Source organism: Rhinolophus hipposideros (assembly GCF_964194185.1).
Source record: "Rhinolophus hipposideros genome assembly, chromosome: 7".
NCBI classification, from domain to species: domain Eukaryota; kingdom Metazoa; phylum Chordata; class Mammalia; order Chiroptera; family Rhinolophidae; genus Rhinolophus; species Rhinolophus hipposideros.
The window spans coordinates 68,184,100-68,202,080 of NC_138053.1; the positions used below are offsets into that span (position 1 = coordinate 68,184,100).

General features: G+C 36.2%; 1 protein-coding gene across 1 annotated transcript in view; it reads right to left on the reverse strand.

Moving 5' to 3' along the window:
• ITGA1 (integrin subunit alpha 1) overlaps nt 1-17,981 on the reverse strand; it is a 159,115-nt gene that overhangs the window by 24,529 nt on the left and 116,605 nt on the right. Inside the window, exons 13-20 of the mRNA XM_081054507.1 lie at nt 15,499-15,642; nt 14,020-14,277; nt 11,610-11,740; nt 9,341-9,507; nt 7,800-7,936; nt 5,690-5,800; nt 3,560-3,769; nt 2,699-2,779 (exon numbers count right to left, since the gene is read on the reverse strand). Of these exons, the coding sequence (XP_080910633.1) occupies nt 2,699-2,779; nt 3,560-3,769; nt 5,690-5,800; nt 7,800-7,936; nt 9,341-9,507; nt 11,610-11,740; nt 14,020-14,277; nt 15,499-15,642 (1,239 nt within the window). The remainder of the gene's footprint in view (nt 1-2,698; nt 2,780-3,559; nt 3,770-5,689; nt 5,801-7,799; nt 7,937-9,340; nt 9,508-11,609; nt 11,741-14,019; nt 14,278-15,498; nt 15,643-17,981) is intronic.

The following is a 17,981-nucleotide window of genomic DNA, read 5'->3' on the forward strand; positions in this document are numbered from 1 at the left end:
TGCCGTAGCTACGCTAGCAAAAAATGGGGGCTAGCAAGAAGATGGTGGCTGGCAAGCGTGGATTGCAGTTAGCACGGCGGAGTGCGTGTTGCGGATCATGTGGATCCTGTTTCTTGTGTCTCCAACCCTGCCGCCAGCAAGACTATAGTGGTATGACTCCCCTATCTATGGCTCTGTGGGTGTTCTTGTTTGGCCTCACCATGTCCTGCGTTCCTATGTGGGGAGCGGGACCAGAGATCCCGCATGCCATCCTGCATGACACAGGTGTATTAAAGGAAAGGTCTTCTTGAATTCTCATTTGCAAAAAGAAAAGCTAAAATATTTCATTATAGATATGTGACTCTGCCATTTCCAGATATCCCACCCAGTGTTTATCATCTTTTTAAGATGTCTGTTAAAGATGGCAGGGACCTATTTTAAAGTCTTATAACACTATAATATGAGAAAATTGGAATAAATATTGGGAATAGTATTTCTCTTTTTATGTTTAAATAAAGTACCTCCTTATCTGAATCACTTTGATTAAATATTTTCCTCCTTAATAGTGAGTAAAAGAGCAAATATTTATACTGGCAAGCAAGCTTCATTGAAATATATGCAAATACCTTGTTTATCATTGAGATAATTATTCTCTGCTTTTATGGAAGGAAATATTGTATTTAAAAAGAAATGAAAGTGTTCTCACATTTATTCAACTTCTATAGGAGGTTCTAGCTAGGGCAATTAGGTAAGAAAAAGAAATAAAAGACATTGGATTGGAAAGGATGCCTCTATTTGCAGATGACATGATCTTATATACAGAATATCCTAAGGGATCCTCTAAAAAACTATTAGAACTAAAAAAAATTTTAGCAAGGTCACAGGAGAAAAATATCAATATTCAAAAATAAATTGTATGTCTATACATTATTAATAAACAACCTGAAAATAAATTTAAGAAAATGATTTATTTTATAATAGCACCAAAAAGAACAAAATGCTTAGGAATAAGCTTCACAAAGGGAATAAAACTTGTATTCTGAAAACTACAAAACACTTTTGAAAGTTATTTGAAAATCTAAATAAATAGAAAAACATTCCATTGTCATGCATCAAAAGACTTAATGGTTTTAAGATGGTTATATTTCCCAAATTGATGTACAGATTCAGTGTAATCCCTATCAAACATTGTGCTGCCTTTTTTTTTTTTAACAGAAAATGACAAGCTGACTCTAAAAAACAAATAGAAATGCAAGGGTCCTGGAATAGCCAAACAATGTTGGAAAATAAAACACAGTTGGAAGACTATGTTTTTTAAATCATTTCTTGCTTTAAAACTTATAACAAAGCTACAGTAATCAAAACAGTGTGATACTGGCATAAAGTTAGACATATAGATCAATGAAATATAATTAAGAGTCAAAAAATAAATAAGCCTATGTATTTATGGTCAACTGATTTTCAGTAAGACTGCCAAGATAATTCAATGGGGGAATGAATAATCTTTTCAACAAATGGTGTGGGACAACTGGATATCCACATGCAAAGAATGATGCTGGGTTTTTCTTTACCCTATACATAAAGTTCATCAAAATGGATCATAAACCTAAATGTAAGAACAAACACCATAAAACTCTTGGAAGAAAACACAGGAGTAAATCTTTGTGAGCTTGGGTTAGGCAAAGCCTTCCTAAATATGACACCAAAAGCATAAGTGACAAAGAAAAATAGATAAATTGGACTTCATCAAAGCGAAAACTTTTGTGCTTCAAAGGACACCATCAATAAAGTGAAAAGGCAGTTTACAGAACGGGAGACAATATTTGTAAATCAGATATTTGATAAGGGACTTGAATGTAGGCTGTATGAAGAGCTCTTACAACCCAACAACAAAAAGACATCTGAGTAAACATTAGGTGAAATATCTGAACAGACATTTCTCCAAAGAAAATATATACATGGCCAATAAACACATGAAAAAATGTTCAATATCATTATATTATTTGGAAATAAAAAGGAATGAACTATTGACATATGAATGAACCTTGCAAACATGGTAAATAAGTCAGTCACAAAAGACCACATATTGTACAATTTCACACATATGTATGTCAGAATAGGCAAATGCATAGAGAAAAAAAGTAGAATAGTGGTTGCCTGGGGTTCGGGGAAGGGCTGTTGAAGAAAAAAAAGAGCAGTAACTGGTAATGCGTACAGGGTTTCTTTTTGGGAGGTGAAAATGTTCTAAGATTGATTGTGGTGATGGTTGCAAATCCACAATTTGGTGGATATACTAAAAGCCATTGAATTGTATGCTTTAGATGAGTGAACTGTATGTTACATGAATTGCATCTCAACAAGGCTTTTATTAAAGAGTGAGAGAAATGACAAAAGAGTCTCCATACAAAGATCTAAAATAACCTGTGTGGAAGATTCGTTTTCCTACAGGTCAGAAAAGCCTACCACAAAGGAGACTCCCATGTGAGAATTTCCCAGCTTCATTTTATCAGATATGTTACCTAGTATAAATTTGTAATTTTGCCTTGGTCTTTGAGTTTGACTCATGAAATAATTGCCTTTTGATTCCAAGAACTCAAAATTTAAACTCAATTTTCTTCACCTACAACACCCTAAACTACCATGAGGATTTATATATTTGGTTTTGAGCATATTATTTTTCATATCCAATTGCCACATGTATTTTGAATATTCTGCTTACCATTTCTCCTCTTCTCAGGAAAGGATATCCAACTTTACAAGTGATATTATGATTGGATTCACAACTGTCTTTTTGGATATCCTAGAAAGAGAAAGTAAACAGAATTAGGGTGGACACGCAGGTGAAATCCTTTAGCTTGGTATTCCAGAATTTTCCCAGCTTTGCCTTGGACTCGGCCTTGCTAAGATTTTTCTCTCAATTTAGTTGTCAGAGTCACAGCATTTTGGGATCATCTGTCACACAACCCCCCCAAAATCTTTAAGTATTACTTATATTAGGGTGCGTGAAGGACAAAGCACACCACAATATGTTGTCTAAATCTTCCACTGTGAAATAGATGCACTAATAGCATCCAACTCACAGGATGATTAGATGGGTAGATGAAGTAACCCACACACAGTCATTTGACACAACTTTCTTGCCAGTGTAAGGAGTTTACAGAAGAAGTGGGAAATGGTATCTTGATTTTTCTGCATGTAAATTTTCTCTTTCCCTTCAGTACCTGCATTACTCCCTCTCTGCACTTCTGTTACACTGTTTTGACTTTATTAAGTTTATTGTTTTCCTTGACTCAGTCTCAATTTCAGCAATTTAAGGACTGTGAAACATGATTTTGATACATCAGAGAGTCTCTTCTCATACTGAATCCAAAAACGATATATAATCTCTAAAGAATGATATCGAAACAAAAGCTTTAAAGAAAATCTTAGTACTTTCACTATTAGAGATTACTAATTTTGTACAAAACGATTTTGGTTCTTTTAAAATCAATACAATAAAAACAATTTGCTCAGCAATACAAAAAATAGCTTCAATAAATGATTGTTACGAGAATAAATCAATGAAAAATTAAAAGTTTACCTCAATTCCTGAAAAAATTAGATTTGGAGAATAATGCACCATGGTTCTGGTATTATAGGCGCTGTCCTTTTTATTTTTGACTGTGAGGCTAATGTTGAACTTGTCATTGTGGGACCTGACAATAAGCAGACCCTTTTCTGTGGTGGATACATTCAGGGCGAGGTCTGAGATACATTTTTCTTTGTTTCCACAATCCTTGGCAAAGGGAATCTGAAATGGTCACAGAAAAGCATTTTCAAAATTTACTTAATTATTATTGAATATTATCTATTAATTTGTGTAAAAGAAATGACATATTGACAAATAAGCACCTCGTAAAGAGAACAGATTTCACTACAGAAATCATACGATATTTTATATTTGTTCCGATAATTTATAGGGGAAAAGAATCAACTTTTAGTTTTGAATAGAAATTCTTCCAGTCCTTTAAAGAATGCACAATTTTCACAGATATTTTTCATTGTCTTTAATGTGCTTGAGTAGAATTTCCAAAAAATTAAGTCAAGTACTTTAAGATCTAAGTCTATCAGGGAACACTTGAACTCAACTCCAATTATGAGATTTTCTATTAAAAAGAATCAAATACTTAAGAACATAATAGAGTTCAGTCATAAGGATAGAAAATGGTCAAGCCACACAAATGGGAGCTTTCCTTGATCCCTCTTCTTCATTAAGCCCCTTCTCTTTATTCAATCCATCATCAAGAACTGTCCATTCTACCTCTCTTCTAAATATCTCCTACATCCTTTCTGTGTCTTCACTTCTACCACCACCTCTGGTCTTGCCGTTTTTGTTTCCTCCTTTGCTTCCTAACTGATCTCCTGCACCCACTCTTGATTCCCTTCAATCATTCTCCACATTGCAGCTAAAGTAACCCTTAAAAAACAAACAAACAAACAAAAAACAACAGAAAAACACAAATCCAGTGCTGCTGCTGAACCAGTGAAAGCCATCAATAGCATTCCATTTCTCTTCAAGAAAGTTTGAAATCTGTGCGGTGGCCCAGAGTCCTGAATGACGGTGCCTCTGCCTATGCCCTCGCCTCATCCCACATCAGCTTGTCCCCAGCTCTTCACATTCAGTCACACTGTGAGGTTAGTTTAGTTCCTTTTAGGCCTCAGAAACTTTCCACATATCCCTCTGCCTGGAACACTGCTCTGAGCCCTCCTCTAAATAGGGTGGAAATTCATCCTAGCTACACGTCTCAGTTTAAATGTCACAACCTCAGGGAGGTGCCCCATGTCACCTCAGACTAAGCAGAAATTCTCTCGGAATTCTGAAGCTCCCCTCCAGAGCACACGATCTAATTACTACCTAATGCTTGTTTCCTAGGTTGGACTGTAAGCTCTGATGCCTGGTATGTACTCATAATACTCATAAGACACCCAAGATATATATTTGGAAGGAAGGGAGAGCAGAAGGATAGGTGCATGGGGAAAACTAAGTCCCTAGTGTTTCCTCCCTTGGTGCCAAACTGGTGATCCCCTCCTTCTATGCACTCATTCACTCTTTCTCAGGGCTGGGGCAGTGGACTCTGAATTTATAAGGAGGAGCTGGGTGAACACAGGTCAGTCCCTTCCTATCTGTTCTGCTCTTGAGTCAGTGGTGTGCTCATGGGAAGCACACATTCTTCTCCATACCTCCATTCTACAAGTTTTATGAGGTATGCCCCCCATGGAGAAAGCCAGAGATTTCTCAGCACTGCTGGTAGATGACCTACTTGGTTTTCTGTGGCCTAAATCTGGTTCAGCAGACAACCATTATACCTAAACCATGCCCTGCAATCCAGTGTTCATGAGTAATAAAGGGGGCCCCAAGTGGCTAACCCATGTCTTTCTTTTCATTGGTTCTAAACTCAGGAGAGATAAAAATAGGTGCAATTTATACATTCTCTTAAATCCCAACAATAGGAAGTTAGAAGAGTTGGGAAAAGTCGAAAAGAGTCAAATTCTTATAAAAAAATATAATTATAACTAATTAACTATAATTTTTCACCATAATTTTTAATATAATTGATTTAGAGTTTTGTGTGCATGTCTATTTATCTGTTTTAGGTTTTACATTCCCTAACATATTCCCTAACATATTCCCAAATAGGTATTCTGAATTGAAAAAAAAAATGTGACTTACGTATTCATGTACTGAATTCGGTAAAGAATCATCAAGAATGGGACCATTTTCTGGATCACTAAGATTAAAATCCAAAGTTATTCTTACAGAGTCCCGAAAGTCATGCTTGTCCTAGAGGTCGAAACAAAAATAAATCATTGGTATCATACATATTGGATGTTCTGACCTTGTTATGGCTTCCTTTTTCTGCTCTGTGGGTCAGCCTTTCTGGAACGTTCTTGTGCACCTGATATGACATAAAACCTCATCAGGCTTTTGCTTTGCTGGAGAGGAACACAGCTGGAATGCAGAGTTCCAGATGTGGAATGCAGGCACAGATCAGAGGTGCCTGCTGGAGTGATGGAATATGTCGCCCCTATGTCACTCTATACCACTCTGAGCTACTTGCATGCCAATATTGTTTCTCTCGAGACCTCAAGCTAAAAATCACTACGTAATCCTTCTAGGAATGTCTCTGAAATTCAGAAGAGCAAGCTTCTAAATTGAGCTCCTTCCATTAATATAATATGTACCTCGAATTGTAAGAATTTTATAATGTAAAATGATAAGTAAATGATGTTAATACAATCAATATTGATTATACTATTATGAGTAACAGCCATCATTTATGGCATGTCCAGAATTATGAGCTTTTATACACATTAATGAGAATTATTTTAACAATCCTCCAAGATGAATAATCACTATGGTCTTTATTTTACAAATGAAAAACTGAGCCTCTAAGAGACTAAACAACTTTGCCAAAATCAGTCGGAATGTGGGGAATCTGGGATACAAATTCCACCTTGCCTGACTCCAGAACAAATGTTAAAGTATCCATTAAGCTCAAAAAGTATTTTGGAAATTTGGAAACTAGTTCATTCCTTTTAATACCAATGCCTAGACTAAGCCAGATACTAAATTTTGGACAAATACACACTACAGGGATTTTTAGCAGGGTGGAGTCAATGCCACATCTGGTTTCATGTCCTTTCGAATTTTATCTAAGTTCTAACTCCTAAATGTTCAGTTCTGAAAAACTGAATAGGAGGGACAACCCCAGGTTTCTTTCCCCCCCATCATAGATTGATCTTAGTGTTGACAGAATACGTTTATTTTGATATACGTCATGGGGAATATTGACTTGAAAATCACTGAGGTAAGATAAGTATAGCACACCAGCTCACACATTTTCTATCACTCTCCTGCCCCTAACTACAATGTTCAAAAAAATAATATATAAACACATCAAGAATACAGAAATAAGTCAGAGTTGAGGGAAAATCAGCCTGTTCCTTAAAGACTCCAAGATCATGTTCAAATCTCTAAGCTTCAATCTCGGTTACTAAAATAGGTTTTCTCTCTCTCTCTTTCTCTCTCTCTCTCTCTCTCTCTCTTCCTCTCTCCCTCTCTCCCTCTCTCCCTCCCTCCCTTCCTCCCTCCCTCCCTCCCATTCTTTCTTTCTTTTTCTTACTTTTTAAGAAAATGTTTAAGAAACTCTTGCCCTTTGTTGGGAAAGCTCCCTAGATGCACGGTGACTCAATAAAATACATTTACAATGGTTCAAACTGACTTACCAGCCATTTCTAGATATTAACAATTTGCTTTCCAAGGCTCCCTCATCCACTATAATAGAAACTTAGGTAGCAAAAAGCATATAGAAGATAGAAAATACCACATATTTCCCCTTCAATTTAAAGTCAAAGAATGAAATACATAGCTCAGGACAAGAAGAGAGCTCAGAAAGCATATGGCCAAACAGTTCCATTTAGGGCATTTAATCACTTATCATCCATACTTGCCAGACAAGGCTGACAGAAGTTAAATGTTTTCAAGTTCAAAGAACAAATGAATGAAGAGACAGGTCTCTTACTGACTAGTGCGCTGAGCCTTTTACTATCCCATACTATATGGAGGTCTGATAACCCACAGAGAGAAGATGAAAGACAGCTTTATAAAATGTAGTTGGAAATTAGAAGATCAGACTTGTGGTTTTCTGATAAAAGTGAACAAATAAAATAAAGTTTACTTCATGATGTGTGCTTTAAAACAGTAACATTTGATTGAGTTGAAATAAGACATCTATATTCTTGATTTCGAATAAGGTAGCTATAATATATGATTTACTTGCCAACATGTAGAAGAAATGCTTAGTGCATTTTGATTCTCGAACTGTGATGTTTCTTTGAATCTTTCTCTCTTGAGTTCCAGAGAAAAAACTTCGTGATATCTGTCTTAGTGAATCTAGTGTGACACGGTACTGCATATCTATAAAAATTAAAAAAAGAATAATTGACAGAAATGTTTTTGGAAGGTTGATTTTCATATGAGCCAGTTCATTAAATTAGCATTATAGAAAAATCTCTTGGGCAATCAGTCAATAAAGTTTCTATTATTCAGCATATCCACACTATCGTAGTACAATGATATTCGCAGTCAGGAAGATAACCTCAAGGAACTCTATAAAACTGCTTTCCGAGTTCATTATTCTTTTAATGTTTAATTACACTTTTTTTGTAATACATATGTTTGTATGCACACACACACACACACACACATGCACACTTACATGTCATCTAATTTCCCGACCAGGGCTGTGTTTACTGAATTTTCACTTAAAATATTTTTACTTTGGAAGTGTTGGAGCCTTGCTTAGAATATTGATTATGCTACATTTCAATAGAGACAAAAATATACAGTAATGACATCTTTATCTTTTATAAAAAATGTCATTTTAGACTGTTCAAAGCTTATAATAAAATAAGCTTAATAAATAAATTTAATAAAATAAGCATACCACAATGTGATAAAGAAGTTAAACCTCATATTTTCATGAAGGCAGCAATCCTCCTTATTTGGTCATTTAGTTAGAATATAAAAATTAAATAAGACTGAAATAATGTTAAGTATGAAAATGTAAATCATTATTTTACATTCCTTATACCTCATTTCTCTTCTAGTCAGAGACTACTGCGGAGCATAAATACACACATAGAACAGACTAAGAAAAATCGATTGTAAAGATTAACATTTTTTTCTCGTTCCACTTATATTTATTTGGTTTGAAGAAAAAATTCCTCTTCTGCATCCAAAGGGCTTCATAGTTTGGCACCAACATATTCCACTATCATAAAAACAATAAAAAAATCCTTAGAAAGTGTAGTGTGTGGAGAGGAGGGGGATACTCGGGTTGTGTGATGTGCCTGATGTCTGACTTGCAAACGCGAGGGTAACCTTCTGAGTGGAGCAAAGGGATCTTGGGAAGGTGGGGGAGGGCAGGAGAAGGATGGGAGGGTTCTTCGTGAAAACCCATAGGAAGGACAGCTGGGCTCATTTGGAGCCCGATTTCCAAGCATGATCTCTGAATTGGTCTCTCTTTCTCTTATTTATTTTTTAAGCACCTGGTTGTTTATAGTAAGTGCAGAGCCAGAGGGGAACTCTGGAATGTTGAGGCCATCCCATACAGTTTCAGCTCCAGAATTTACTGGGTTCCATAACCTGTTCTTTCTGCAAGAGAATGTTTTTTTCAAGGTTCAACATATTCACAGGAGCAAATGTGATGGGTGGATGCCTATCATTGGGGGAAATACAATACCTTCCTGGATTTCATCCAGCTGGAGTAATTATATTGTCCTCCTGCCCCAAAGGACTTGCTCTATGTATTACACTTACCAGCTTCATATATTGTGTCTTCTTTCGACTTTAATTTCACATCAAAACACACTGTAGCGTTTATGCATACTGTTTCCTTTCCCTCCATGCGACAGTTTTTCTTTTGAATATTCACTTTATTCGGCTCAAATTTCATGGTCACTTTAACTACTGCCACGTCTCGGGACCTACAAACACGTAAACAGAGGTGATTCCTCACTCATTTTAATATTCGGTGAATGCCACCATTTTGGGAGTACAAAGAGAGCACATCCAAGGGGATGATTCTGTGTGCATATTATGGGCTCCCGGAACTCCATTTCTCTGGTGAATCTTTGATACACAAGAGATTGTGTCTGATGTTCTGAGGACACTCAGATTGTTTTGGAACTATCCTAGGTTTCTGTTTCTAAAGGGTAGTAGAAATGCCACCCCGAAATGTGACTGTAGGAGTTCAGGACATGCCATTCCAAAACATGCTGCTTCTGTGTATTGATCATTTTGAGCTGTCAGCACTTGAAAAACAGCTAATGCAGGAGCAGGCTTTCTCTGAACCACCTTATCTGCTTAAAGACAGATCCTCCAAAGGGAACTCAATTGTCACAAATATCCTCCCTGGGAGTTTCATCAACCAGGGAAGATTGACTCATTATAGGAGAGGGAACTAGAAGTCCACACCACACCTAGACAAACCTTGTCACAAACTGTCATACTTCCTATCTCTTCTTCTAAGGGCCTATTCATCTTTCCTAAAAATCATTTCCTTTCCCTAAGAGGTACACTTGGCCCTTCCCCTATTAAGGTAGTATTTAAGCCTGAATTCTAAGCCATCTTGGGGAGTTACTCATTTTCCCCTGGGTATCTTCCATGTATCCATGAGGTACACATGCTAATTAAGTTCAGGATTAACAGTTCAAACAAAAACTAAATGTATGTACTCTTTGTTCTCAACACTGGTGACTTCTGGTTTGGAGTGCTGCCGGATTCAGTGAGCCCTCCCCAAATACACAGCCACTTGCTGCTCAGCATTCTCCTTTCCTAGGCATCTCCTTTCAGTGTTCTTTTCTCCCTGCTATAAAGTATAATGTATATGTAGTTATACATATAGTTAAAATAGGTTTTTAAATAATGGTTATTATCTGTGTATGATTTAGTGTACAATTTGTATTTGACCATTAGCTCTTCAGCATTATTCTAAATTAAGACCAAGCCATCTATTTTCAGGTTTCTGTCTTCATCTCAGTCTTTCACAGTGGTCTTTACTTTTCTAGATAATTTTTGGAAAATGACCACTGAAAATGACCACTGAAGTTTGTTTCCACCTAAATTACATTAAACCAATGAGTAATTTGGAAGAATCAACATGTGGACTTTCCATTGAGGCACATATATATATATATACATATATATACATATATATGTATATATATATATATTTATATTTTTTTTTAATTTTTATTTTTTTGGGGGGATATTAGGGAACAGTGTGCTTCTCCAGGGCCCATCAACTCCAAGTCACTGTGCTTCAATTTAGCTGCAGAAGGTACAGCTCAGCTCCAAGTCCAGTTGCCGTTTTGAATTGAACCAGCAACCTTGTTGAGAGCTCACTCTCTAACCAACTTAGCCATCCGGCCGCCCCTCTGGAAGCTCAGCGGCAGCTGGTTGTCTTCAATCTAGTTGTGGAGGGTGCGCCTCACTGGCCCATGTGGGAATTGAACCCAACCGGCAACCCTGTTGTTCAGAGCTCAGGCTTTAACCAACTGAGCCATCCGTCAGCCCCCATAAATATATTTTTTATTTATTAAATCCGCTCTTTTTATTTCTTAATGAGGTTTGTAACTTCATTTTTCAAAATTCTCACTAATGTTATTCTTGATATGTTGTTAGCCACTTTTTTCATATAGAACCCTTTTTGAAATTGTTTTTTAACTAGCTAAAGCGAGAATTATTAATATTAATAAATTATTTTATTGATGTGAATTAATAAGTAAAATGATAATAATATATGTATTTGACCACTGATGAGGATTTTGCAATTAATTGAAATTAATTTGGGGATGCAGGTATTTTAAAGTCTGAGTAACTTAAGGGTTAACTCTACTTGTTTCTTTAATATGATTTCTTTTTAAGATTTCTAGTCTTCTTCAGCTTACCAAACTGCATAGTTTTTATCTGAATAATGAAGCACAAAAGGAAATAAACATTTGGTGTGATAGAAACTTCGACCATACTCTGGGGTCTAGAACTATTTGTGGTTATCAGATACATTGGTTGTTATTAAAATACATACCAGAAGAGGGCAGCACCACCAAGGCCTCCGATAGTCACATCAGTCAGACCGTCACCATTTAAATCCATTTCTCCGTGAATAGACTGGCCAAAAAATTTCAGTGTCTCGCCATCTCCACCTGATGGAATACGCTGTGAAAATACCAGCCGAGAGTATTTATGTCAGAAGAGTGTCTTTAAAACAGTTTTAAATGAATCTGAGAACTTGAGTTAGTTAACAAAAAACTAAAATTAAAGAACTTTTGGAAAAGATGCCCATGAGTCTGCTCATATGGAGACAAGAAATTACTCAGATATTCCCAAAGGATATTCTTTTTATAGTACAGACAAAATCATTTCAGGGTTACTGACACCAGAGAGAGGAAAAAAAAATGGTATAACGTCATCTTGTCTAATCCTCAAGGAAAACATTGTGAGTAATTGGCTCTGATTTCTAGTTCCTGTTCAATCCCATTACACAGAGCTACTTAAAGGACTGGAAACCTTGAAAACACATCATACAAGCAAGGAGGGGAGTATAAAATTGTCCGAGTGTCAGTTTGGTTCACTGAACTCGGGCTGGGTATATATAACACATTCCATCGAATACGTTTTTCAATATGTGATCGTCTTTACTGTCTGTCAAAAATTGTCCCGCAAGTCAAGGGCACAATACACTCAATTTCACTCACATGTATCCACAAAGTTGGGAGGGCACAAATGAATATGGAGTTCTCGAAGACTGGTTGTTGCACATCCTCATACATAATAGGCTTGACACCTGCACTTCCTGACTTAGCTTTGGTTCAATATGATACTATTTTAATAGAAGCTGATGGCAAGGAGACAGGACAGACAGACCCTTCCTCAACTTGAGGTCTTCTCATCCTCCTGTTTTCCACTTAAAAATCATGAATTAAGAAGCCAAATAAGGCAAACCAAATGGAAACAATTTTCATGCTTTAATGTTTGTAGCTCATTGGGAATTAAGTATTTCCTTATTTTTTCCGCAAACAAATCAGAAGATATCTGCATCATTGGTTCTGAAGGAGTTGATTCAGTGTGATCTGGATCATCCATACACAAGTAGCACCTCTGGTTACCAGAAACAAGGGAACACACCCTCACCTAGCCTTGCAAAAGCATTTTGCCGATAGTGAAAGAAATTCAACTTTAATATTCTTATTTTGTTGTTTAAAGCTGTCTCCTGATTTACCACAATTTTGCAAAATAAATGGCTTATGACAACAATATTACATTTATTAACGATTTTAAAATCTTTCTTTTTCTATTGCAAATGCCACTGCATTAAACTTGCAGGATTAATACTGAAGGAATAAAGTGGCAGAACACAAAAAAGAAACCCCTTCCTGTAATTCCTGATTCTGTCACACCTCAATTGTTCATATTGCTTGTTTTCAGTAAAGTAACTAATATTATGAAGATGTTTAACAGAAACAAATAACTCACTAAATGGACAGGAGTGTTGTTACTGAAATATGCCCTTTATTCTGTTTTCACTATTAATGTAATTATGATTTTATGAAAAGTTAAGCACAACTTTCTATACATGAATAAATTTTGGGTATTCTATTGACAAAGAGAACAATAAAATATAAAAACAAATAATTAATGTTCTGATTTTATTTTCTTGTTATATAAGCTAAGTAGTAAATTCCATTTTATTTATAAATAGTTGTCCAATGACTAACTAACTATGGTTACTTAAAAGCAGACAATTACATTAGAAGAATTCCTTTAAACTCCTATTCTTATAGTGCATTAAACACTTCTGTAAGTTTATATTTTTCTCATGTAGGAAAAAATTACATTTGTGGATTAGAGTCATTAACTGACAATGAATTTAAAACAGGAACAATAGAAATTCCTTGAAGGTTAAACTTAATTATTCAGAATTTTTTCCCAAAAAGAATTACTTGTGAGAAAATGATAAATCTCTGGAAACCCAAATTCATTTGATGAAAATATACCAATTTAATTCACAAGTACAAATATAATGTAGTTTTATTATAACCACATAAAAACAATAATCTCATCTCCCCTTATTGACAAAATCATGTAATTACTGTTCTCTTATTCAGAAAGTGGTACCCTCGGTTTGGGATCAGACACACTTCAGATGTTAAATAGCATTGTTAAAAAGTGTTTTTGTTTTGTTTTGTTTTTACCATTTCAAAAGATCAGATTACGGAGACATGGCAAATAACATAAAAAAAAAAAAACAACCTTGAAAAAAGGATAAAATACAAAGTAATTTTTCTATAAAGATAACTTAGAAGAGAATTAGAAATCTAGTTTCCCAATAGAGTCAGAAGAATGAAATTAAATAACTCATGAAGCATGACAGGTGATGCATGGCATTGAGCCCACTTATCACTTAAGGGCGAGAATCTGTAGGTTTAACTTCTTACTTGTGCATACTCTTTCCTGATAGTCTTGCCACTTCCATGATAAATGTACACAGCGCCCCCGTGATCATCTTCCAGGGGAGCTCCTATCACTATGTCATTAAATCCATCAAGATTGAGGTCTTTCACAGCAGCAATAGCTGTTCCAAAACGAGCCCCACATGGTTCATTTTTGTTTTCCTTTGTGCATGAATTGTGCTTCAGAGATGAACAGCAAGTCTGTTTAATGGGTTCCAGGCTCATTTGATATTCAAACCTTGTCTGGAAGAAAGATAAACAGGATACTTATAGATTTCTATCATTACTACAGCAGAGTGGAATTTTTAAGTGCACACTAAATCAGCTCTATTAAAAACCATTTGTACATTAACGGTAAAGTTTGTAAAACTTCTTAAAAACTGTGCCTATCTGAGAGCAAAGTTAGAGATTTTTAAAGAACAGATTGTAGAAGTGTGGGAAAGAAGACATATTGAGGATTTTAATGGATTCTTGTTTAAATGCAATTGAGTGAGTGTATAACTCACAGCATCTTTTTAAAGCTGAAGAACTGAATTTTAAAATCCTCCATTCATGTCATTATCCTTTCTTCATCCAATATCCTGCTTCTTTGAGATGTCTCTATATATTTCCCCCTATAGAGAAAATTTACTCTGTTCAAAAGAAGACTTTTCCCAAAGCTATCTAGTGTGAAAAAGCTAAAAACTCAATAAAGACCAGAAAGTACTAGCAATGATGGACAGGAGGAGAATACTTTCTTGGAAAAAAGGGAAAAAACCGTACAGGACCAAAAAAGGTTGACAGGAGGAAGCCCAAAACAAACAAACAAAAAGATAGAAAAATGTATGTGAATTAAATAATGAATATGGAGAGAATCTAAGAATTTAAATAACTAAATAGATGAACACTGACTTTGCTGTAAACAGCAAAAACCTCTATTGATGAAGAAATCAAGACTTATTTCACCTAATAAATGATGTCTGAAGTCAGAAGTGGAAAGCAAAATCTCACTCCAGCCCAATGAAATAATCCAAAGACCGTGGTAGTTTGCTGAAAATGTCTGGTGACACTGCTTTAAAATTCCCTACTTTTCCATAGTCTCTGCACTCCCCCAGCTCACCACCCACCCCTTTTGGCTTTAACTGCTAATATGGTTCACACCTCTAAGCCAGAGCTCATGAATGGGTGTCTTGTGAGTTTATTTATTAGTTTATTGAGATGTATATTTATCTTTATCCTATATATTCTGTTAACAAAGAATAGCTCAGATTTCCAAGCGGAAAATATCTAATGGTCAAAACTACTTCATCAGAATTCTAAATGTTCTTTTAGACAATAAGGGGTCAGTGGGGGTACATGAGCCCCAAAGGATACTTTGTTTCTTTTTCCAAAGTGAGTGAAAAATTAGACCCACATTATGTATTCAAAATTGAAAGAAAAAGGGAGATTCTCCTGGATTTTTACCTAACTCACAGTTCCCATTACCTGATTCAGAGTGTACACATACACTTTTCCTTGCTCCTCTTTCTCTGTTCCCATGTACATAGGAGCCCCAACCAGAAGAAGGTCAGTATGAGAATCTTTATCAATGTCAATCGTTGTTAAAACACCTCCGAAGTAGGAACCAATCTAGGACACAAAACAGAACAAAAGAGTCTGATGAACATCAGAAATTCTCAAAGCAGCTAACAATATCTGCAATTTCTTTTACTTCTACCAATCTAGAAGAGCATGTGAGAGTCAGAGGGCAAAGGAAGTGAACTATAGAAAGTGAAGCTACCTGAGAGCTCTTTATTGGCTCTTGCATGAGGCTAATGGTCATGTGCATCTTGGATGATGAGTCGCTGTTATAGGTTCTGTAGCTTGAGAGAAAGAAATTACTTCCTTTAGATCAGAGGTGTCCAAATTTTTTTCAACGTTTTTTACCAAGGGCCATATGCGGTAAAATACGCAAACAGCCGAGCCACTCACTCGAGATGAAGTACGTATTGCCTCACCTGGTTTATTTAAGTAAACTAAATATATTTTTGGAATTTGCTGCGGGCCAATTAACAATGGATTGCAGGCGGCAGTGGCCTGCGGGACGCAGTTTGGACACCCCTGCTTTAGATCTTACCCTAACCTCTTTCTTTTCCACAAATCAGAAAAGAATTGGTAAAGCTACAATGATTTTTTAAAAATGAAATAAGATGAGATAAACAATAGAGGCATTGTGAAGGCTTCAGTGTCTGTTTGAAGGCAGCAATGCGAAAATATGAAATGAAATACGTGTCGAAGAGCTGAATTGTATTGGAACACCAGGGCAGCATATTTCCCCTGATAGTCTTAGAAGACTGTCTACTCATCAAAATGGCTTGGTTGTGTCCCAGCTGCTATGGGAGACAGAAAAATATAAAGGGATCGCAAGGGACCATCCCCTTGCAGGAATGTGTTCTTTTAAAGATAGGAACATATTTTAGGGAAATGCAGGGACTTACTTTTCATTATCTAAATGCAATTACCTTTCCAAATATTGACCTGTGTTTCATATTTGAGATGTTGATAATTCTCTTATTGAAACTTCCTGTCTTGGAGTCCAGGATTTTATTTTTGCTTTCCTGATTCTGCCACTGTATCAGAGACCACCTTTCATTTCATCTTTGTTGGCATCTTTCCCTTCTCTGATACCCTAGATGTTGGCCTCCCCTAAGCTCAGATCTGCATTTTTCCCCGCGCCTCATTCCCGTATCTTAGATGACCAGTCCTGCCCAAACATTTCCATTGCTGCCAACTGAAAATTTCATTCCATCCTCCTTCTCAAGGCTCCAGGTCTACATTTCTGGATAGTGCTAGACATTTAGAAAACTGCTAGACATTGAATTTGAATGTTGAATATCCTTTTCTCACAGGCTTATGAAGGGTTTAAAAGGTATTTTTTTAAAAAAAAATTTTGAATTCATTACAAACATAAATAAAGTGTGTAAGATCTAGCGACGTCAGTCCTTCATTCCCACATGGCTGTCACCACCTGCAACTGGATGGAAGCTAAACATTTAGATGGCACCTGGGCTGCCCAAGCCATAGTTGTCACCGCGTCTGTCTTCTGTCCAGCAGCTTATTCATTTACTTTCCCTACCTGGCACCTGCAAGCATTTGAAGTTGTGCTCACTGCTATAGGAAACGAGACTAAAATCAAACACCAATTTTAAAAAGATCTAAACTGCTTGAGTTGCTGACGTTCTAATTGTGGTGCCATCTTTCGCCCATATTTCAGGCTTGAAATTCAAATCATTCATAATTTAAATCATTCATGACACTCTTATCAAACTTCCATAAGCATTTTTTTCACAACATTTTACACTTTGTATTTATAGACAATTAATAGAGTGGTAACGGACCTAAGAGGTCATCCAAAATGCTTCATTTTACAATCTTGCTAATTCCTCCTTATTTCTATCTACCATACTCCTTCCTTTTTCATTTTATTTTTTTTATATCATTTCAAGTTCTTCTCACCTCATCCTTGAGCTCCAACAATATTCTTGTTTTTATTGTTAATGCATTTTCTGATTACAAATGTGGACAAAGGGCTCATAACAAACACCCTTCCACCTGGTATATGAAACTCTGACCTGTGGCTTGGTCTAACTCTGTTCCTCTGTACATTTGATGAGAGCAGAAATTCAGCTGTATTACTAAGCAACACGGATTGCAGTAAAAAAAAGTAAAAAAAGTAAAAGTAACTTCTGACGCGGGACAGCCGCATAAATGCATAGCATTTAGGCTATGTGGAACTGTAAGTGAACTATAAATATCGGATGCAGATGACATATTTTGGGTTTTCCAGAGTGCAGTAACTCTTGTAACTGCATTCTCTTAGCAGTAACTCTGGAAGCTATGTCTATGGTGTCATAAAAGATGTTGGTTCCCGTGGGGCTTTAAAGCTACGGCAGCTCCTGCACCTGCATGACGTGTTTGCCTCCTGGCAC